Source organism: Cyprinodon tularosa, unplaced genomic scaffold, assembly GCF_016077235.1.
Source record: "Cyprinodon tularosa strain WSP-4 unplaced genomic scaffold, ASM1607723v1 ctg262, whole genome shotgun sequence".
NCBI lineage: Eukaryota > Metazoa > Chordata > Actinopteri > Cyprinodontiformes > Cyprinodontidae > Cyprinodon > Cyprinodon tularosa.
In genome coordinates, this window is record NW_024038966.1 from 548100 (window position 1) to 571604 (window position 23505).

At 37.2% G+C, this 23505-nt stretch overlaps 1 protein-coding gene across 3 annotated transcripts in view; it reads left to right on the forward strand.

The window, feature by feature from the left end:
* sema5a (sema domain, seven thrombospondin repeats (type 1 and type 1-like), transmembrane domain (TM) and short cytoplasmic domain, (semaphorin) 5A) overlaps positions 1-23505 on the forward strand; it is a 207281-nt gene that overhangs the window by 173471 nt on the left and 10305 nt on the right. For all 3 annotated transcript variants that reach the window (XR_005281131.1, XR_005281130.1, XM_038289057.1), the window contains exons 17-19: positions 11336-11545; positions 14484-14654; positions 14846-15001. Coding sequence is in view for 1 of the 3 variants with exons in the window: in XM_038289057.1 (XP_038144985.1) it covers positions 11336-11545; positions 14484-14654; positions 14846-15001 (537 nt within the window). In the remaining 2 variants the exon portion in view is untranslated. The remainder of the gene's footprint in view (positions 1-11335; positions 11546-14483; positions 14655-14845; positions 15002-23505) is intronic.

A 23505-nucleotide genomic window follows, 5' to 3' on the forward strand; every position in this document is an offset into this window, starting at 1 on the left:
TATAAATAAATAAAAAAGTAGACATTTCCCTGTTCCCACATTTCTTTAAATAGGATTTTAATGCATTTTAAGACAATAATTTTATCAGTCTACTTTCTAAATGCCAGCCAAAGCTTTGCCTCAAACCAAAGTATTAATTGCCTTATTATTATTTTGTCTTATGTGTTTACAAAGATTGGCTGAAACGATGTCAAGCTAGCTTTTTTTACAAGCATTAATATTGTCTGTGTCTCCTACTTTGTGGTTGATAGTGACCCTGAGATTTTTTTAGCACATTTTTGGGCCTATTCTGTACTTTTACCCAATGAAATTGAATGGATCAAAAATTTTAATTAGGGAGTTTCTGTTCCGGGTTTCTCTTTTAGTAAAGGCTGTATATGAAACTTCTATTTTGTGCTAAATAATTCTCTGCAAAACGCCCAAAAACAGACTAAATGATGCCAGACATAATGCCCTTGGTAAGACGCAGAAACATATTTTGATGACTGTACTGGACTCCATGCAGAGATCCCAACTTGTCGACACCCCTTGTTTGAAAGTCTCTGTCCAGCTCAAAGATTTCACAAATGTTAATCCCCAAAAATCTGAAGTAGCTGGCCCTCTATTTTCCTTCTGTTGTGATATAGGAGAGAGGCATAAGACCTCAGCCTCAATCCTACTCTTCAGTTTTGCTGACACAAAGCAGATGTTTTTTTTTCTCCTTACACCTCAATGTCAAGGCTCACACCTCCACCCTGCAAACAGACTCTGCTCAGGTTGTGATGATCGTAGGCAGTGTTGGAGTTGCACATGGTTGTTTCTGTTATATAATTCCAAAATTCATCATAAACAAAGTAATATTTTCACTCTTCACTCTACTTTCACTTTATTTTTCACTCAAAATAATATAATAACCATATGCATTAGACCTATAATTTGTTTTTGTACAGTGTAAGTTTGAAAACCATCCTTATTGTAACTCTTGATTGTTTACACTTTGTTGTAGCCTGTCAGATGAGGGAGCTTCTCTCATTAAAATCTCATGAGTTATACTGTAGCCATGACTTCTATTGAAGCCAGAAAGTTAAAGTAGAGCAAACTCCCCATGTCACCTTGCCACAAGAACTTCGACTGTGCACGCACTGAGATAGTGGTGCAGAATGGCTGAACGGGTTTCTTATGCTGTTTTGCAGCCAGGTTCGTTTTTCATTCCGTTCAACAAATTGGATACAAATTAGAAAATTGATTAGTCCCAAGGTATTTTTCACAGCAGATATTTGATCAATAGGATTATTTTCACTTCGAATTGGCCTGAAACTTAGGGTGATGTTTCATGTATTTTCTGTTAAATGGGCAGTATCACACCTGAGTGCATTCCTTAATAATCATGTTTGTAAGTTTCAGCTTTCATATTTCAATATACAGCTATGATGTGAAAAGCAGGCCTTCAGATTAATGCATGACTAGTTTTGCAGTCTAAATTCTATGAAAGTATGCAAAGAGTCTAATGAGAAAGGTTACCTGAGGTTGTATCCATTATCTCTGTCCAAGGATTTCAGTTCTTTAGAAGATAGACCTGCTTTGCCATGAGAACATTAAGTAGGCGGAAGGCAACTAAGTTAGTTTTCATGAACAGAAAATAAGTTCAGAGAATTGCATTTTTTTAACACTTCAGGGTAAAAGGATTTATTTAGTTTATAATTGATGCATTGCATTTTGCAAGGTAGTAGTGTTTTACACATTTAAAGCAAACCAATTAAAAGGGATAAATAATTCATACTGCTGCTAAAGTCCTTTCAAATTTTTACTTGTTTCAATTTCAAACTGAAATGAAGAAATAATCATTTGAAAACTGAATAGATTTATTTTTCCGTCTTGGGTCATATTTATATTCTTTTCCCCTAGTTATGTGAAAAACCTTTTCTCCATCAAGGTGAGAAACTATATAAAAAAACTTTTTTCATTTTTATCAAATGTGTTTTTTGACTGACTTGAGGGCAATAAATATATGACAAAACAGATCCTGGGAATTGACAATACCTATATACCTCGTTGTGCTGAAACTTAAGGTCAAATTTTCTTACTTCAATTAAATTACATTTGATTTAATGCAAATAGTGATGACCTAAAACGATTAACGGAAAGTTTACCTAATTAGAATTAGGTCTAGTAAACTTTTCTGTGTAAGATTAACTATTAGAAGCTCAGGTTTTAATTCATTTCAGGAATTTAAAGGAGCGATGACTGAAATGTCAATATTCAAAATAAAAATTACCTAAAAATAACATAATAAAACATCAGACACCATATCTCTTTGTCGCTCTCCAGTGTCTCGTTTGGACGGCTGTATCGCTGCACAAACATATATGTGCATGCCTGTACATGTAGGTGAACAGCCACTACTCAGGGCTAACCAGAGGAGCATAGGAACAAAATGGCAGACAGTGCTTTCTGCAGACCAAATTTTTCACCTGAAGACAATCAGGATTTCTTAATGCAACAGAAAAAACAACTGTCTTTGACGAATCAGTTGTTAGATAAGGAAAGGGACAAAACAAGGATTAGCATCTGAGATGCATTTCCAAGCTGGAAATCACTTTGAGAGCAGAAGCAGCTCCAGTTCAATTCAATTAAGTTTATTTCCATAGCGCCAATTCATACAGTCAAATTGATTCAAAGTTATCTAGCTAAGGAAAAGCAGTTGATTGCATCGAGTTCTACTCTAAGCTAGCGTTTCTCCTCCTAGACCTGGAGTCGGCGATCCAAAATGTTCAAAGTGCCATATTTGACCAAAAAAACAAAACATAGATCTGTCTTGAGCCGCAAAAACTTAAGTCTTGGAGAAGCCTGGAGAAAATGAGAGACCATGTGACTAACATGCTGTGTGATATTTTGTGCTTTAAGTTTAACTTCCATTACAGTATTAATGTATCATGTTTTTTTTTCCATCGATGGAAATATAAAAATATGTAAGTAAGTAGGTCATATACATGGCAATAAGCCAGCATAATTTAAATATAGCCAGTTCTCAGTTGAGGCGGGATGAGGGGTGATGGCATTCCCCTAAAAAATCATCCCCCTTCTTAAATGACCATGCCCTGTCACATTTTATTATTGAATGTGTAAAATTCCTAATATATATTAACAGTAATTGCAATGATATTTCAACATTTGGCAGGCTGTGGGCTTATGAGTAGCCTGAGCAAAATAAATAGAATAGAAGAAGTGGCCTACCATGACTATGAAGCTGATCCTAGTTGGAAATTTGTCCTCTGCATTTGTCCCTAACTATGTGGGGGCAGTGATAGCCATGCCAGTCCAGGGACTGACTGCAGTTCTACTGTAATGTGCCTTGATCACGGTCAGTGACCAGCGTACCTGACATGTAACAACGATACAATGAATGTTGCTTTAGGTTAATAGACTGTATTAATTAGGCTATGTAGGCTTCCAAAAAAAAAAAAAATATTCCGCTACCCCACTTTGTTTTATTTTTACAACTAGACTACTGAATACAGCTGTCAGCTTGGGGTCGTGCCACGCTGAAACGTGTGTCACAGGTTATGACGCACATCTTGGTTGATAGAAATGCTTAAATTTATCTTTTAAATTTATTTTTTATACACTTTTTTTACAGCTTTAGAAAATATAAAGAATGTTCTTTTGTCCTCGTAAAGACAATATTAAAAGAAACAAACAAGAAAATCCATCTTTTTCCATTTTTATACACTTTGAAAAATCTCCAGTGAGCCGCAAGGGGCCGCGCTAAAGACCTGCAGGTTGGTGACCCCCGTCCTTAACTGATGAGTAACAGCATCAAGTCTTTTCACCAACAGCAACTTGAGTGTGTTTTCTCCACTCTGGGTTGCTGAGCAAAACCCTTAACCCCACACAGGGATTTACATATAAAGGGATTTACATTTTATTGTAAATCAAATGAAAAGATGATTAAAATAATATAAACAATAAATCTCACATTATTTATCAATATTGATGTAAAAATATATGAATGCAATACAGGGTGTCGTAGGATATTTTGCAAGAGACGTGATATGTAATCAGTCTGAATATAATGGGAGGAAAAAAAATCCTCTTATTATTATTATTGTCTAGTATAAACAATTTACCTATTCTGTCATCTTATTGAGCTTTAAAAAAGGTGTATTAACAATGTCTATAGGGACTTCAAAGAAATTTTATTATTTATCTCCTGATACAAAATCAATGTTTATTGGCATTTTTATCAGCAAAACATTTGAAATACTACAGGCATGACATTGACCATTAAAACAGCAGCAGTATATTTATTATTTGTTAATGTTGACTAACATAATTCTCTTAAGGTTTATTATTTAGGTTGTAATGGGGAGTTGCAGTATATTGGACTCCTTTCTCGTAATGCAATCCAATATCGCCTATGTTGCTTGCAACTCCATTAAAGTAAACAGATGTACCTATAAACTTGTCAATGACCAAGCTATTTACTTTGCTGTGCGTGTCCTTAGAAGCCTTATGCATTTTCAGAGCTGTGTTTTATTTTTTACTCCAACAAACATGTTTTCGATGATATCTCCTGGGAGCACTTTCTTTTGCACAACACAGGAAATACTTTCATTGTGGGAGACATTGATAATCTCAAAGGTAAAGTAAAGAGGGAGGATGAGAGATGGCAAAGCAACATGTGGCTTGGCATCAAGTATTTTTTTCTCTCACTGTGATATTTTATAACTTATTTATTTTTTGATCTATCTGCACTGAAAGTTGCTTATTTGTCTCTAACAAAAAATACGAATCTCCTGTTTTAAAAGAAGAAATGGTTTGCAAATGTCTTTAAATCTCAGTATCCATTTCTGTTTTTCTTCTCCCAACTATCAGTGTTTGTCTGTTCATTACTGCAGATTACAGAGGATTGTGTAGCCATGGCCACATTCCTGTAAACAAAAAAACAATGAGTTTGGGGTTTTTTTGGTCTTTTTTTCTCTAAGCAAGGGTGTGATGATGAGCAGGTGGGGCGGGGGAAACTTGTTTTCATGTTGCACTCTGTCCTTTACCAATCTTCCTGGAGCTAGCTCATCATTGTAGTGAGGATAAATTCAATCTGGCTGCGTGTAGCTCTTTTGTGGATCAATAGATCCAGTTCCTACTTATTTAAGGGAAAGGACTCCATGATGTTTGTTATGGCAACACAAGAGCAGCCTAAATAATATGCAAAGTAGCTTAGAACAAGATTGAAGTGGGGCTGCCAACTTCTGAGTGGAGACTGAAGTGAGACAGGAATACGGGCATGGTCAGGTAAAGAGATAAAAGGTGAATTAAAGGATTTAAATTAGAACAGTACTGTGTATTAGACAGAAACGCAAATAACAATCAACATTGAATTTAAAGAGACAAATGAACCTATTAAAGCGTAGAATTAGAAAAGCAGCTTATGAGCATTTATATGTATGTTCATACATACTTTCAGAGAGACTTTTTCATCAGATCATAAATTGTTAATGACTATGAATACGCTGTTTGGTGTTTCTGTGCACTTTTATAAAAGTTGTTGTTATATATTTAATATTACCTGGATATCATATTTTGAGACAGGCTGAGACAGTTGGTTAGAGCAGCGGTTCTCAAACTTCTCTTGCTGGGTCTCCTTTTGGTTCAAAATAAAATTTTAAGTCCCCTCATGTCTTTGTAAACCTGCTGCTGTTTAACATTTTTCCTGGGCATGCCCATTATTCTTCTTATGATCACAGTTTTGTTTTTTTCCCCCATTGGCTATTATGTTTAACTTTGATTTTTTTTTTCTATTTAAAATAGGGTTAAAAGAAAAGTCTTACCCCAGAAGAGTAAGTGTTTAGTACTATATCTTAAAGTGATTAGTTACTTTTTTAATAAGATATGTTGAAAGGGTAAACAAAGATTAAAGCTTTAGCATCCCTCACATTGACAATCTAACAATGAAGCGTAATATCTTTTATTTTAAATATTTTTTTAAAAGAAATAAGGGTATACTTTAAGTATTATTTTACAGTATATTGTAATTTTTCCATACCGTAGTATACTGTGAAACAAGTGACTGGCCCATGCCTGGAAATCATAAAATCCCATTCTGTTTTGACTTGTAGCTAGAATGAACTAAACTGCTGTAGCTCCATGTTCACCTCTAAGCACCTAATGCATCTTCAAAAGTGGCGCTATTTGTCTCATCAATAAATAGCCATCAGAAACTAATTATATGTCATGCAGAAGTTACATCTTAATGGACTTTTACCAGAATTACTAACACTTTTAAATGGAACAATTTAGTGAAAGGATTTTTGAGGACTGCAGCTGCTGACCAGATGTACAGGTGTGGATTGTTGGATATATTATAATAGGGGTGTACTTTTTTGATATGCTTCTAATGCAGCGGATAAGCCTTTAACTGTCACCATCCTTACATTGGGCAATTATCTATGAAAGAGAATCAAATAGATTATTAAACAGAAAGCAGGGAGGAGAGAGTTGGTTATTCTATCTCACAACTTCCTTTTCTCAACATGTGGAAGATATAACATCACTGGTGGCACACTGCTCCAACTTCATTTCCTGTGTAAATAACCATCAGTTTCTGTGTAAATAAGCCCTGGATTCAAAGCAGACTCTTTAAAGGTTCATAAATAGAGTTTAGGGTATCTTTTTTTTTTTAAATGGAGTTGTTTTAAAACCATAGAGGTACACTTTGGACTTCACCCCTCACAGATTACCTGTTAGCTTCATCCTGTGGGGTCAACTAATCTGGATTTACACTAAATAAAGAGGCCAAGAATGTCTATCCCTGTAGGGTTAAAGCTTGTAAAAAATATACAGAGGACGGTATCGCATACACTATATGTTATTTTCATTGGTTTAGTTAAGTGTCTGTTTACTTTTATTTATTCTGATAATATTTTATAGGAGACTTTGTGCATATATGAGAAGACAATTCATGAATCACACCATTGCCTGTGGAGTATGGTCTAGTCTTTCAGGTCCCAGAGGGCTTGATAAAGAGCCCAGGTCAGAGTGGCAGTTGGGACTGTCTGTTCCACCAACTCCTCTGAATCGATAAAAAGCAGGGGCCCTGGTGTCCTTAGTGTGGTTGTCAGCGCTCTAGGCAGTGTGATGCCGGGTTAGGTGACCTATGCACCGGCAAGGTCAGCCACAGTTATGAAGAGGTTGAGGATTTGCGCCGGGTAAACACAGCGTCTTCTCCCTGAGAATACAAAGCAGGCGTGCCGTGATAACTGAAAAGAGCACACAGAGGAAACAGCAAGGCCAGGTTGGAGGACAGTGAGAGGAGCTGAGACAGAGAGAACAGGGTAGGTTAATAATAGTGAAGACAGAGTAAAAAGAAGCAATGAGGTCGCAAAGGGAAATACTGACTGGTTGTGATGAACGAAAGAGGGCTCTAAATGTCCCTTCCATCTTTTTTGCACAGCCGTTCAATTATATTAATGTACCAACAAAGTTTGGCAGAAGGAATAGAGAAAAGCATGGACAGTATCTCTCTTTACACTAGAGGGGACTCTCATTCTGTCAAACAGATGGATTCCCTATTTTCATTCAGCAAGTAAGACTATCCCTATCCGTTCATCCTGATGTCTGCCTCTGAACACAAGGCCCATTTCCAAAGAGATGATTAATGCATGCAGTAATTAGAGTTTAATTGAAACTGCATTTTCGGATTTTGTCTGAAACCTCACGGCTTGACTGGCTTCAAATGAAAACCAGACTGATTAGTCAGCTGATGTTGTTTAGAGGAAATGCATTTTGTCTCTGTAGGATCCCTAACATTTAGAGAAAATGAAGGAAATACATGCTGGCCTAATTGGACTTATGGGAGTAGAGGTGATGCACTGTCATGGTTTAGTTAATGTGAGGTTGTGGGCTCCAACTGAGGTTCATTAAAAAGTAATAGTGTGGAGGATGAGCAAATAAAAATAGGGTAAAAAATAAATATTAACTAGCTAAATGTTTATTTATGGTCTTTTTTACTTTGATGTATCGTTCTAATTTTGCATAAATTATTCTGCAGTGGAGGTTTATTACATATGACAGGTGCAAAGAGGAAATTGCATTTTGAAATAACTTGTAAATAAATATCAAATAAACTCCTACATTTATTTATTTTTTTTCCACTGAATGGTTTCTTTTTTCTTGCTTTCTTTTTTGTCCTTTCTTTCTTTTTTTCTTCTTATTTTTACAGTGTTCTGGTGTTATGTCAGATCAGCATGCCTTGTTCTAATAAACAGGCGCTCACATGCGCAAGAGAGAATTATTCCCACATTGAATTTTAGCAGGAATGTACCGACCAGCAAAAACACATTTATTTTAACTTTTAAAAAAGAAAATCAGCTTTGATTATACTGTTATTCCTTTGATGCAGAAACGACCTGACATGATTGAAGTTTCCCTGATGTTGAGAGAAGAAACCTCTAAAGCTAAAAACATATTGATCTATATTAATTTGAAATAAGTTATTTTAGTATTAAAAATCATGTGAGTGGGAATTTAAATTTGATTAGATTATGTTTTAATGTTTAAAATCATAGAAAACATTGGCTGTGGTTTATATTGTGACTCACAATGGCCTGGTGGTTAGGCCATAGGGATGGAATCATGAGGGTGTGAGTTCGAAACCCACTCCCACAGACTGCCACTCTGGGTCTCTGAGCAAGAACCCTTAACACCCGATCCCAAACAGGATGGAATTAATGCAGAGAGTAAATTTCACTATTGTAAGATCAATAAAGTTCAATTTGTTATTTTAAGTGTTTCATTATTCACATATTTTGTACATTTATTTTACACAGCCTTATATGGTGAAGTTTAGGCTGTCGCCCAGTTGATGTTTTCTATCTATCCATAGGCGAGGGAGGGCAGATGTCTGAGCAGAAGTTGTAGCATCTCCTCATTTTGTGGCCCAAAGATAACTACACTGTTTTTTTTGTTAGTTTTTTTTTTATCATGTTATTCTGGATAAAACTGTCTATGATAGTTCCATACAAAGACTTAGGTTTCATAGTTGCTATATCGGATTGGCAGAAGAGCTATTTGTCTTTTGAGTCTGCAGCTGCAGTGTGCATCCTGGCTGACCCCTGCTGTTGTTTCACCCAAAGAGAGCTCATCAGCTAGCTGAAGGGAACAGCCTACACCCTCCCCAGCAAAACTAGAATCATAATGTTTTTGCCCATGGAGGTATTGCTTCACTGCCTCTGGGAAAAATACTCCCAGTTGGAGAGAAGTACCCACACCTCCAAATTAAGCATAAAGACTAGATACTACGAGATAAATATAAGTTGTGAGTTTTATTGACTGCAGTTTAAATAAGAAATCCATTTGTCACTGTCAGAAACAAGCCTAGGCAATGTTTTCAATTATATGGTGGAGTAAGATAAAGAAAAGAAAAAAATAGACCAAGCAACAGTTCTTACGTTTTATAACTTTGTGATAAGAAAAATAAGTTATCAATGTATGCAGATGTAGATTTGATTTGACTGATATTTCTTCTGTTTTTCCCAGTTGGATGTCACATAAATATGCTCAGCTGCTCTCCTTTAGCACAGGGCCGGCCCACAGCATAAGCGAACAAAGCAACTGCTTCAGGCCCAAGGACAGCAAGTGCCCCAAGAGCAATTAATTGTTTTGGGGGATTTTTTGCACGTATAATAATGTCTATATAAATATATGGGACTGCAACTGTTATTTTAGTAGTTGATCAGTTAACATCAATATTGTTTCAGAAAAATTATTACTTATATAAGAAGTAATAAAATTGGCCTTGGATTCAAAGCTTTTGAATATAGTAATATCAATTTTCTTCATTTTACAAACTAATTATTTTTACCATTTTATATCGGTACCTTTTTTTCTGTTATTTAAGAGCATGCTTGATTTTTTTTTGTTAATATTAGCCTATTGTTTCCATTGTACATATTAATTTATAATTTATAAACCCTTATTTTTTAAAGCTATTTCTTTATTTTTTTATGATTCTTTCTCTACATATTATTTTTGCACATTGCTGCTGTAGTAGGAACCAAAACGTATAAACCAAATGAAAGTTCTACTATAAATAAACTGCATCCTGGTTTAGTTTATTATTTTTAGTTACCTTAGATGGTTCATACAAATAATAGACTGTAAACATCACTTCCATAGCTGCAACAAGTTTATAGTTGTTGTATGAGTTATCTTATCATTCAGCTGTTGATAGCAGGAAAAATCAAATTGTGCTCAGGGCTCCATGGAGGCCTCAATAGAGATTTTGTGGGAAAGATTGGATTATCAGGAATAGCAGAGGATTCATGCTAATTCTGGTCAGCAGTCAAAAGCATTTGATTGCTGTGAAGCCAAAAATTGATTTTTCCTTGTAGCTGACAAAACATTTTTTTTTTCAAAAGTTAATTGATGATTCCCTCTGTTTAGTCCTTTGTTTTCTTCTAGGATATACCACTACAATTTTATTTATTTTTTTTTATGAAAATATGTACCATAAACCTGCTTAGACTATTAGGTATGTGGGGTTCAACAAGCTATATAAATACATTTGTAACTAGAAAAGCACCAAGAAGTTAATTTTTCCCATATTCTGACTTAAACCTATAGCTAAGACTTGCATGATTTGTATCATTACCAAATGTTCAGCTTTCACCTTCTTCATTCAAGGCTCACATTTCTTGAGTTTTTGTCTTCAGTATAATACTTTGGGATATTTTTGAGTCTCATGCTGAAGATGTCAATGGTCACTGCTGCCACTCCCTGATTTCGAAACTGCTTGTTCTGCCAATTAATGTTAGAATAAAGCATACTTAAAAAAATTGTGCATCCAGATTATGATGTGGCTCATCACCAACATTAAAAGGATTTTTCCTTGGACTGAGGGGCACCTTTGGTAACAATTTCATTAAATTTCCTTTAAATCCGTCCATAACTTTTAAAGTTGTCCTGTACACAGACAGACAGACACCCAAACTCTCCTAAAAACATGACCTCATTGATGCAGGTAATAACAGCCAAGGCTGTAGAGTTAAAGTAGGATGGCTAAGAAAACAATTTTGGAATGAAATCCTCCCGACTTCCTTTATATTATCCCCTAGTAACCGAAACACAAACTCCACATGTTATTTTAGGAACAAATAGCTTAAACTTTAGTTTGAAAAACAGTTTTTACTGGTGCAGTTACTGAAAAATGTGTTTAACAATGCCTAGAATCGACTACAGTTTTAAAAAACTTTCAAAATATTTTTCAGACATTCTTCACAATGAGACACACAAAACTTGAGATTCTGTCCAAGTTTTAACTGTCTCTCATTGCTATTCTGCACATCTCTGTACCTCACAGGTGAAGTACTTCGCCTGGGGAGAATCTCTGGCCACATCGTGAATGGTGGCTGGTCATCTTGGAGTTCTTGGTCTCAGTGTAGCAGAGACTGCAGTCGGGGAATTCGGAGCCGAAAGAGGACCTGCAGCAGCCCAGAGCCACGTTATGGGGGTCAGACCTGCCTGGGCCCGGCACAGGAGTTCCAGGAGTGTAACGTCACTCCCTGTCCAGGTAGGTCATTTCTAAATATGTCACAGCTTCTCCTAGCAGAATGTGTTTCCGTTTAACTGTTTCATAGCACATTCACATGGTAGCAGAAAGTTGTGGATTTAATTAATTAATTAATTTACTGTTGTTGTTTTTTTTTAAATAAACCCCTTGCATTGTAGCTTTTGCTGTACTTAGTAGGCTGTGGTCCTGCAGTTAGATGAACCTCCATCCCAGTCTCAAGTCTTCTACTGCTCACTCTGTATTCAGCTCTATGAGTAAAGCATGATGGTGGCTGCATCATCCTCTGGGGTTGGGGTTCTTCAGATGCAGCAATACTTGCTTTAAGGTCTGGTGAAATCAGTAATTGTTTAAATAGTGGCCAGTTCTAAGCCAATTCTTCAATCATATGCTAGAAAGCTATGTAGGAGAAGGACTTTTATTTTCCTCATCAAAGCAACACAACAATGAAAGTGCCTCAACTGCAGAAAAAGAGTTTTGGAGTCATATCTAAGTCATAACTGATTTTGTAGTTAACGGAAGAGTGCTCAGGACAAGAGATGTCCTGATAATTGGATTTTGAGAACCATTTCAAGATGGGATATACAAATATTGCCAAATTAAAAAGTGAAAATTTGAGTCCTACTGATAAAGACTGAACACTTCTTAAACAAAATCCTGCTTTAATACATATTAGGTTAAAGGTGTGAACACTAATGCTACAGAGCTTGGTACAAAAAGTACTTATTTTCCTATTATTATTTCATTTACGTATATATATATATATATATATATATATATATATATATATATATATATATATATATATATACATACATATAAATCACTTTTTTTTAGGCTTTTCAGTGGGAGTGTACATAATAAATGTCATAACTTAACAAAAGTCCAGTTTTTAAATATTCAAACTATTTGAATTAGAGGGGATCCAATTAAGATGGATGGGACGTGTCATCTTCCTTCTACTTCACAAACACTTTGTCTCTATCTTTTACAATAAATACGAATAAAATATTTTCAAAATTGTGATTATGATAACAAAAATTTTTGGAAAAAGTTAGAGCAACATGGATACTTGCTCATGGGCACTTGTACACATGTTGCTATCCTAAAATTAGTACAAAATGGTTACACTAAAAGAAAAAAGTCATGGCAGGCAGAAAGATAAGAACAATTAAAAGAGCCGTAGTCAATAACAAGCCAAACCCTTTCACTCATACAGACTAAAACACATCCCTCCACACTATTTTAAACTACACGGTCTTTCTTCCTCTTGATTAATGGATAAAGGATAACGGTGACAAATGACCTACAGAATCATTCAAACCCACGGACGAAATCAGTTGCAGATAAAAGGTGTGACAGAGACCCCAATTTAGACCAAGAATCAAGGAGACAATCCCTCTGGCTCTCTAGTATGTAATTACTACTGCTGTGTAATTATGTTGCCAGCCAGGGGAAGGCCTTATTCTGTTGTGAAAAGCCTCGAGACAATGTATTTTCTACGCTCTTCTGGCAGAAAAGGACGAGGGGAAGCTTTCTAATTAAAAGAATACTTCATGTGACGAGGGAAGTAAGCTGTCTAAATGGAAATCCAGTACTCAGTTTGGCATTAAGCCCACCCGGTATTCAGCCCAGCTAATGAAGAGGCAAGTGTGATGTTGTCTAAGATGATTATCAATTAAGGATAGTGACGAAAAGAGGGTTTGGTCTCTTGCTGATTAATCCCCACTCATCAAAATTGATCTCTCTTAATAACTGGTTGGAAGCAAATAGTTTAGAATACCCAGAACATCCATCACCACAGTATCTAAACGCTTCAGTGAAAATTGCACTTTTTAGCCCCCCAGCAGCTTAAAGAGTTGTCGCTCATGGACTAAGCTATTTTTAAGTTTAGAGGAACATTAACAGTGGATCAAATAACAAATTGCTTCATCATGGCAGACGGAAGGGATTCACAGGGGAAAAAGGAGTGTAGAAATGTTTTCAGCATCTCTGCAATCTCTGTAGTAAAGGTAGTACACCTATTCTTGGATGTTGACTCTAATAATACTGCAGTTAAGAGTGTGTTGATGAACAACTCCCTGCTCTTGTCCCCCCCAAAGGGGCCAGCTTAACCCAGCCCAAGTAGCAATGAATACTAATGCGTTCTCAATTAGCACCCCTCTGGAAGTGAGATATTATTTTGAGGCTGGCAGACTGTTCTGGTAGAGGAATTGTAATCCTACCCTGGCTAATCCCCTTTATTTTATGTGTTAGTTTGCTTAGAAGGGGGAGGCCAAAGAAAAGGTGTTATGCCTTCCATCCATCTACTATGCAATAATCCACTTATGTGTCGCTCTGCAATGATGACAGAAAACCTTTGGCGACTTCGATTACCGGTTTAGTGCCAGCAGCCATCTTTAGACGGGAGTTTTTGGCTGCTTCAATGGAGATGGATATTTACCTCGACTGAGGCTCATGTGAAAGATTTCCTCATATTTTTACACCCTTTTTCACTTTCTTTTTCTACCTACTCTACTCACTTTAATGCTTTAGTTTGTTTCTTTGTATTGCTGTCATGAATGCATACATCTGTTAAACAGTACTTGTTGGCACAAAGGGATGAAGAGGAATAAGGACTCAATGCTTCATTCGTCTTTGTTAATCACATGGGAGAATTTATAGGCTGTAAAGGCTGTAGAGGTAAAATGCTAACGCTCTTATGACAACATTCAAAATCACCTATAAAGTCAGTCAAATGTATATCTACACTCATCAGTGGCGCAATGATTGTCTTATTGGTTCTAAGCTTTTAATGTAGCATTTTAACAAGTCGTTTTTTGTTTCTTCTTTGTTTTTTTTGGAGGGTGCCATGAATATACAACAAAATATTTTCTGAAATATATAGTTGAATGAGTTATTTAATCTCCCAGCTTTAAATTGATCAAACTTTTGGTTTTAGTGGATGGCAGTTGGTCCTGCTGGTCATCATGGTCTAAGTGCTCTGTGACCTGTGGAGGAGGACACTACATGAGGACCAGAACCTGCAATAACCCTCCCCCAGCGTACGGAGGAGACATCTGCCTGGGACTCCATACAGAGGAAGCACTATGCAACACGCAGGCTTGTCCAGGTATACACAAGGGCTTTATCTTCTAAGTAAAAAGCAGGTGAGAGTTCAGATGCAGGAACTGCTCTCACCAGGCTTTATCATTTTTCCTCTCAAAGGGAGCTCATGCATCCCTAATTTACACAAAGTCCTTCAGTGCAGTGTAGGCTCTCATCCAGCAGGCTTTAAGACACTCTGTCATGGCTATTTTCCAGAGAGCTGGTCCAGCTGGTCTGAGTGGTCCCACTGTGACTCCAGCGGCGCCCAGCTGCGAGTGCGTCACTGCAATGTCCTTTTCCCCACTGGTAACCAGTGCTCAGGAAACAGCAGCGAGACGAGGCCCTGCTCTCCTGACTCCAACTTTATACCAGGTGATAACACACATATGCACTCCAGTGCACTCTGTCGGCACTTTATAATGACACTTATGCATGGTTTAACACACAAGTTTAAGGTGCGTACCCACCGCCATCTGATGCTCTTAGCAGTAATTCAGTTCATTTCCAAGAATCCTGTGATAATTAAGTGCATTATTGATTTCTCTAAGCGAGGAAATAGTATGTTAGAAGTCAGGTTAAGAAATAATTCAGCCTTTTAGGTTGAATAAGAAACATTCTGAGGAAAGACTCCTCATCATAGGATATAATTATATCAGGGGTGTGAACCCTGCAGTTTTAGTATTACAAGGATATTTGGAGCCTTTTTAATTATTGAAAAAAGCTCTATTTCTTTGAGACTCAAATGAATGATTCCTTTATTATCTTTTTTTTTCATGTTTAACAGGGGAGCTTTACTGTTTCCATGACAACCTTATCTTTGGCCTTAAGCAAGTGGGAGTTTTTCTAGTTTTGCTTTTATCGTATTTTTAGGGCAATCCTGAATTTATTTTAACAAACAAGGCTAGATGGAGAAAAGAGTTTAGAAAGAAAAACAAGTTATTACTATAAAACTTCTTGAACAAAGAACAGATTAAAACTGACAAATAAAAAACAGCTGATAAAGTGAAACTTTGAAGGATGTCATACAGTTTCTCTCAACTCAAGGCAAATATATTTCACCTCTAGTATTAGTTCTCAATCATAAAAGAGACACACAAACGGGTTAGGTTGTCTCTATTACAGAATTTATGTCATACCTCTGCTCATTTGCAAAGGTACCTTTTCATTGTCATGTGATAGAAATGAGCCCCAGTTCAATGAAAGGTCATTGATTAAATAAATTAGAGAAGGTGGTAAATGGATAGATCAGAAGCTTTTTGATTACTGTCTAGGAGGAAGGAGACAGAGTGTGTTCATAGTCAGGAATAGGGCTAGAGATATTGATTATTTTATTATTTGATTAATTCATTTAGCCATTCTTCTTAGGAGATTGATTAATCTAAAAAAAATTAAAGTATCAACTCACAATAACAAGAAGATTTGAACTTTAAAAAATCACAATTTTATTTCACATTATAAAAGCTTTATAACTGGCAAACATTCTAGTCTAAGCTCAGAACATAGGATTTGAATAAGAAAGTACTGGACTTCCTGTTTGGATTAACTGAGTGTGCAGCTGTTCAGAGGATCTCCATCTGAAGTTAAGTTATTTTCTCTGTGATATCTCTGTATCTAAGTAACTCTAACTGACTACTTTAAAACATAGCACCTTCTGCTGCACTTTTCTACTGAGCACTCGTCAGTTTCACACGGTTTTATTTCTGATAGCAAGAAGTAGCTAGCCTAGGCTAGCGCTAGCTTAGCATTGCTATGGCTTCTCTCTCTCCCTCCCTTGACTCTTTTCCAACTCTTCCTTCTTCCTCTCCTCTCTCCTGCTCTCTGTGTCAGATGTTCAGTTATTCCTCTGCCTCCTTTAGTGATAATGGGATGTGTAATAAGTGTAGTATTTTTGTAGCTTTGGAGGCGAGGGTGTCAGAGTTAGAATCCAGGCTTCAGGCTGTTGAACATCCAGGAGTTAAAGTAGGCCCCCCACGTAGCTGTCCTCCAAAAGTGCCTGAGCAGCCAGGCGATTGGGTAACTGTACGCAGAAAGCGTAGTCGTGGATCTCTGCCCACTGGTCACCACCAACCCGTTCACGTTTCTAACCGGTTTTCCCCACTCAGTGACACACCCACTGAGAAGCCCACTCTGGTGATTGGCAGCTCCATAGTCAGAAACGTGGCATTAGAGACACCAGGGACCATAGTCAAATGTTTGCCGGGGGCCAGAACGGGCGACATCAAATCCTACCTGAAACTACTGGCTAAGGATAAGGTTAAATACAGTAAGATTGTTATTCACGCTGGTGGTAATGACACCCGGTTACGCCGATCGGAGGTCACTAAAATTAGTGTTGCTTCGGTGTGTAAGTTTGCCAAAAAAATGTCGGACTCCGTAATTTTCTCTGGTCCCCTCCCTGATCTGACCAGTGATGACATGTTTAGCCGCATGTCGTCATTCAACCGCTGGTTGTCTAGGTGGTGCCCTGAAAACAACGTGGGCTACATTAATAATTGGCAATCCTTTTGGGGAAAGCCTGGTCTGATTCGGAGAGACGGCATCCATCCCACTTTGGATGGTGCAGCTCTTCTTTCTAGGAATCTGGCCACATTTATTAGTCCTCCAAAACCCTGACCACCCAGGGTGCAGACCAGGAAGCAGAGTTGTAGTTTAACACACATCTCTGCAGCTTCTCTACTGTTACCCACTCTTTACTCCATCCAGACAGTGTCTTGCCCACGACCAAAATCTAATAAATTAGCAAAGATTCCCAAAGGAGTAAATCATGATAATCTAATTAAAATCAAAATAACTCAAATTGGGGAAAAAGTTAAAACAATTAAATGCGGTCTGTTTAACATAAGATCGCTTTCCTCTAAAAGTCTACTAGTTAATGACTTGATTTGTGATAATCACATTGACTTGTTTTGCCTTACAGAAACCTGGCTGCAGCAAGAGGATTATGTGAGCATAAATGAGGCAACTCCTTCAAGCTATTTAAATTTTCACATCCCCAGAAGTTCTGGGCGAGGAGGAGGAGTAGCAACAATCTTCCAGTCTGACTTACTGATTACTCCCAAAACAGTTAATACCTACAACTCTTTTGAACATTTAACCCTTAATTTCCCTGATCCAAATTTCAAGGCAAGAAAACCTCTTCTTTTTGTAACTTTGTATCGTCCACCAGGTCCGTACTCTGAATTTTTAGATGAGTTTTCAGAGTTCCTTTCTGATTTGGTATTAAATACTGACAGGGTCATCATAGTGGGAGATTTTAACATCCATGCTGACATTGAAGGCGATAGCTTAAGAGCAGCCTTTAATGCTATCTTAGACACTATTGGCTTTGTTCAAAATGTGAATAGTCCCACGCATTCTCATCTTCATACTTTGGATCTTGTGCTGACATACGGCATAGAATGTGAAGAAATAACAGTATTTCCTCACAACCCTGTCCTCTCTGACCACTTTCTAATAACCTTCAGGATTACTTTAACAGAGTTCTCCTCCCCCAAAAGAAGGTTCAATTTTAGTAGATCTTTATCAGATAGTGCAGTTATAAATTTTAAAGAATCTGCTTCACTTTCTCTCTCCTCTGTGTCACTGAGCAGTGCTGCAGAGTGCAAAAGTTTAGCTTATTCCCCTTCACAGGTTGATGATTTTGTTGATGGGGTTGCTAGTTCTCTGCGTATTGCCTTAGACAACGCAGCTCCTTTGAAAATGAAAACCGTTAAAAATAGAAAGCTTGCTCCTTGGTTTAATGCAGAGCTGCGTACTTTGAAGCAAAATGCTAGGAAACTGGAGAGAAAATATCGCTCCACAGGCCTGCGAGAGTCCTTCCTAGTCTGGAAAAATGGTTTACTGCTGTATAAGAGGACCCTTTGTAAAGCAAGAGCAGCATACTTCTCCTCATTAATAGAGGAGAATAAGAATAATCCTAGATTTCTTTTTAATACAGTTGCCAAACTCACCCAGAGCCATAGCTCTGTTGAACCGTCCATTCCACCTGCTCTTAGCAGCAATGACTTTATGGGATTCTTTATAAATAAGATTGATCTTATTAAAAATAAGATCATAAGCACTCCTCTATCCGCGATTGTACCTGAGGTAGTCATGGAATCTGAACTGGGTTTAGACTGCTTTGAACCAGTTGAACTCTCTGAATTAGCAAAATTATTGTCTTCATCTAAGCCTTCAACTTGTATGTTAGATCCAGTTCCAACCAGGTTATTTAAGGAGGTATTCCCTTTGATCTCCTCCTCCATTTTAGATGTGATTAATCTATCTCTGTTACAGGGATATGTACCTAAAGCTTTTAAGGTTGCTGTAATTAAACCTCTGCTTAAGAAACCGTCTCTTGACCCAGATGACTTGGTCAATTATAGACCTATATCCAATCTTCCTTTCTTATCCAAAATTCTTGAGAAAGTAGTTGCCAAACAAGTTTGCGATCACTTCCACCATAATGAACTTTTTGAAGAGTTTCAGTCTGGCTTTAGAGCTCATCATAGCACTGAAACAGCTCTGGTGAAAGTCACTAATGATATTCTCATGGCCTCAGATAATGGACTTGTATCTGTGCTCGTCCTGTTGGATCTTAGTGCTGCATTTGATACAGTTGACCATAATATTCTTTTAGAAAGACTTGAATATTTTGTTGGAATTAAAGGAACAGCACTAGACTGGTTTAAATCTTATCTATCTGATCGAATTCAGTTTGTTCATGTTAATGATAGATCTTCAACACGCTCAAAGGTTACCTGTGGAGTACCACAGGGATCAGTGCTAGGACCAATTCTCTTTACTTTATACATGCTCCCAATTGGTAGAATTATTAGACAGCATGGGATTAATTTCCACTGTTATGCTGATGATACCCAGCTATATCTGTCTATAAATCCAGATGAAGCTAACCCATTACATAGATTACAGGCATGTCTTGAAGACATAAAAACCTGGATGACTCTTAACTTTCTGCTTCTGAATGCAGACAAAACAGAAGTTATAGTCTTTGGACCAGAGTCTCTGAAAAAGAAACTGATTAGCCAGTCACTTCATTTGGATGGGATTAAACTGATTTCAGATAATAAAGTAAAAAATCTTGGTGTTGTTTTTGATCAGGACCTGTCATTTAGGTCCCATATCAAGGAGGTTTCTAGAATTTCCTTCTTTCATCTGAGGAACATTGCAAAAATTAGAAATATCCTGTCCAGGGGTGATGCTGAGAAACTAGTCCATGCATTTGTTACTTCAAGGCTGGACTATTGTAATTCTTTACTATCAGGAAGTCCACAAACTGTAGTTAAAAGCCTTCAGCTGATCCAAAATGCTGCAGCCAGAGTTCTAATGAAAATTAAAAAGAGAGATCATATCTCGCCTATCCTGGCTTCTCTTCATTGGCTTCCTGTTAAATCAAGAATAGAATTTAAAATCTTCCTTCTCACATATAAAGCCTTAAATGGCCAAGCTCCATCTTATATCAGAGATCTGATTGTTCCTTATGTTCCTAACAGAGCACTTCGCTCTCAATCTGCAGGTTTACTAGTGGTTCCTAGAATTTCTAAAAGTAGAATGGGAGGCAGATCTTTTAGTTATCAGGCTCCTCTCCTGTGGAACCAACTACCAGTTTTAGTCCGTGAGGCAGACACCCTGTCTACTTTTAAGGCTAGGCTTAAAACTTTCCTTTTTGATAAAGCTTATAGTTAGAGTGGCTCAGGTTATCCTGAGCTATCTCTATAGTTATGCTGCTATAGGCTTAGACTTTTGGAGGACATAGGGACCCCCATTTCATCATTCTGCTTCATTCTCTCTCTGTTCTCCTATTCTGCAGAATCTGTTAGTTCAATCTCTAACCTTCTGCTCTCTCTGCTTTTCCTCAGAGTAGCTTTGCCTCGTCTGTTCCTGTTTGGCTGTGACGTCATCCTGGAAAGAAACATCAGCTGTGCTGCTTCTATCAACACCCTTGTTTATAGATGTTGGAGATCGGCCTGTTTTCCAGTGTGGTCCTGTTTCTCTGACCGTGACTGAGTGGATGTGCTCTCTTCGTCCTCTGGCATGGGAGCTGCCTTGGAGCTCTTCTGCCTGGCTGTGTGTTTCCTGGACGGGGCCGCCTTTTACAGCTGCTTTTTGTATCTCTGCTTCTGTCTCCTTGAACCCCAGTCGGCCTCGGCAGATGGCCGCTCACACTGAGCCTGGTTCTGCTGGAGGTTTCTTCCTGTTAAAAGGGAGTTTTTCCTCTCCACTGTCGCTACAAGCATGCTTAGTGTGGGGGATTGTATTTGAGTCAATGAGTCAATGCAATCAACTGGTTTTCCTTAGATAGAAAACTTTGTATCAATTTGACTGTATGATCTGGTTGAACTGTAAAGTGCCTTGAGATGACATGTGTTGTGAATTTGGCGCTATATAAATAAACTGAATTGAAATTGAATTGAATTTATGTGTGTCGGAAAGGCTTGAAAATGGCCCTTACTACATATTATGAGACAGAAAGTGGGAATCTCTGCTAAGAAATAAAGTAAACAATACAGTAGACAAGATACATTAGTTTAATGTATCATAAATGTTGGATCCTCATGATAAGGTAGAGCTGCAGCCTGCAGCTAATCATTACTGTGCTTATCAACTAATCCATTGTCTATTTTCACCAAAGAATTAATTTTTTCAGAATTTGAACAAGGACAAGCTGAAATTTTCATTTAAACAGTTCTGAATAGAGCATGTTTTATCAATAAGGTTTTTAATCTGAAATGTAAAAAGCATGTTTTTGTACAGATTTGGCTTTACTCTTGCTCTGATTGGATTTTTTTTCTTTTAGCAAATCACATGTTATAGAGCAGGTATAATCCAGTTAATTATTATTAGATTAGGAAATGTGTTTATTTCATTAATCTATCAATCACAATTAATCCAATGAACTGTTGCAGCCCTCGCCTGAGATAACATGTCAAATTTGGAAAGATAAAGGGATGAGTGGGATGAAAAGGATTTGGTGGGATAAAAAAAAGGGTGAGGATGCCAAGAATTGCATAAAAGTATGAAAGAGAAGTAGATGAGTGGGATGCAAAAAACCATAAAGGAGTATGTGAATGATTAGTTGGAGCTCTGAACAAAGGATGGGTGAAATAAAATTTGGGGTTGTAATGAGGGATAAGAAGGATAATTAGCATTAAAAGGAATATAAAGTGGAACGGGTTAAACAAAAAAAGAGGTTATGAAGATGAATAAAGATAATGAAAAGGAATGTAAGACAGGGATAAGGTGGATATAAGGGGAGAAAGAATGAGAAATGAGATACGGATGAACAGATAAGAGGGAGGAAGTATGTGGTTAAGAGTAGAGGACAGGCTAAATGATTATAACAAATGATTAGAAGTGTGATTGAGGCGCAGCCTTTCTACCAGGTATATAGAAGAACATTAAATATTTTAGTGTTAGAATGTTTGTTTTGAGCCTCATTTTATTAATTAATGAAATGGAAGATTAATACATTTAATAAATCATAAAGCATTATCAAAGATTTTTGCATTGAAAAAAATATACATAAATGTTTTGAATGAGAGTTGGTGACGCCTTTAAATACGCTAATACAGCATACAATAGGATTATTGGAGAGCAAAAACACTGAGGTATGAACTGAAGAGCATTTTCTCCTTAGGCACATTTTACATTTCTTATATCCAAATTATTGCTATATATGTAAACATATTTTAATTGTGTATAAGTCTCATAATTGAGCTTTTTGGAGAGATTTTGCATAATCTGTTAATAAATTAAACATTTTCTTTTACACTGATTTTTAACCAGTCTTCGGATGCTGCTTTTCCAAAGTTCATTCACTATCATATTTTTATTTTTCATTTTGGCACATTTGTATTTGCTGAAATCTGTTAGATTTCCTTCCGCCGCCCCAGTTATGTCCCACATTGCAGAAGCACCCAGTAGAACTGGATTCCCAGTAGGAGCTGAGAGCAACCCTGCCGTTTATGAAACCATCTCATTTTTGCTGTCATCTGAACTGCCAGGCTGTTAATTCTCAAAGGAAAATCTGAATGATTCGCAGAGATTGTTTTCTGTTTCAGCCTTTATGCCTTAGTACCTGTTGGTTGGTTATAGGCAGCTAGAGCCACACAATATTGGTGAATGTAAGTCCTGTGGAGAAATGTAAAACTGAGCAACTGTTTTGTTTGATAAATCTATGCTGGCTGCCTATGACAGAGAGCGGGACAAGTTAAGATGGATAATCAAATTGAATCGGGATGATAAGCTTTATTGTATACTGCCCACACCCTCCTGTCTTTCTCACACTGTTAGTATTGACATCGGCTCAGACAGGCATCTCCTTATTGACAGTTGGTAATGTGAGACACAGAAAAGAATTGATCCCTGCACCTCTGCTAAACAAGGATCATTAAAGCTCCTCCTTTCAAGAAAGGATTCTTCGTGCCTCATATGATATATCTGAGACACTGAATAGTTAAATAAGGATGGAGTATTCCTGTTTAGGTGCTTTTACAGTTTTTCAAGAAGCATAACCATCTGTAAGTTTAACATCCTTCTGACGAGGTCATTAATTATGAGAAAGAACAAACATTTGACCGAACCAAATGTTTGTAACCTTTAGGTGTTAATTAATAGGGATATAATCCTCATCTAAAATTTCTACAGAATTATCCATCTGCATTTTTATCACACCATCCATCCCTTTTTATGGGAAAGGTAGTCCATTAGGGTTCATTAGCAACGTCTTGTACTTCATTCCCTTGTAATGGGAACTGATACTTTTCATAAACCACTCAAGGTACAACAGCCTTGATTAGCTTGTGGAGTTTTAACGATTTCCTGCTTCATATTAAGCACAGCTGTCATTTTCAAGCTCACCTACAGTAGAACGAGTC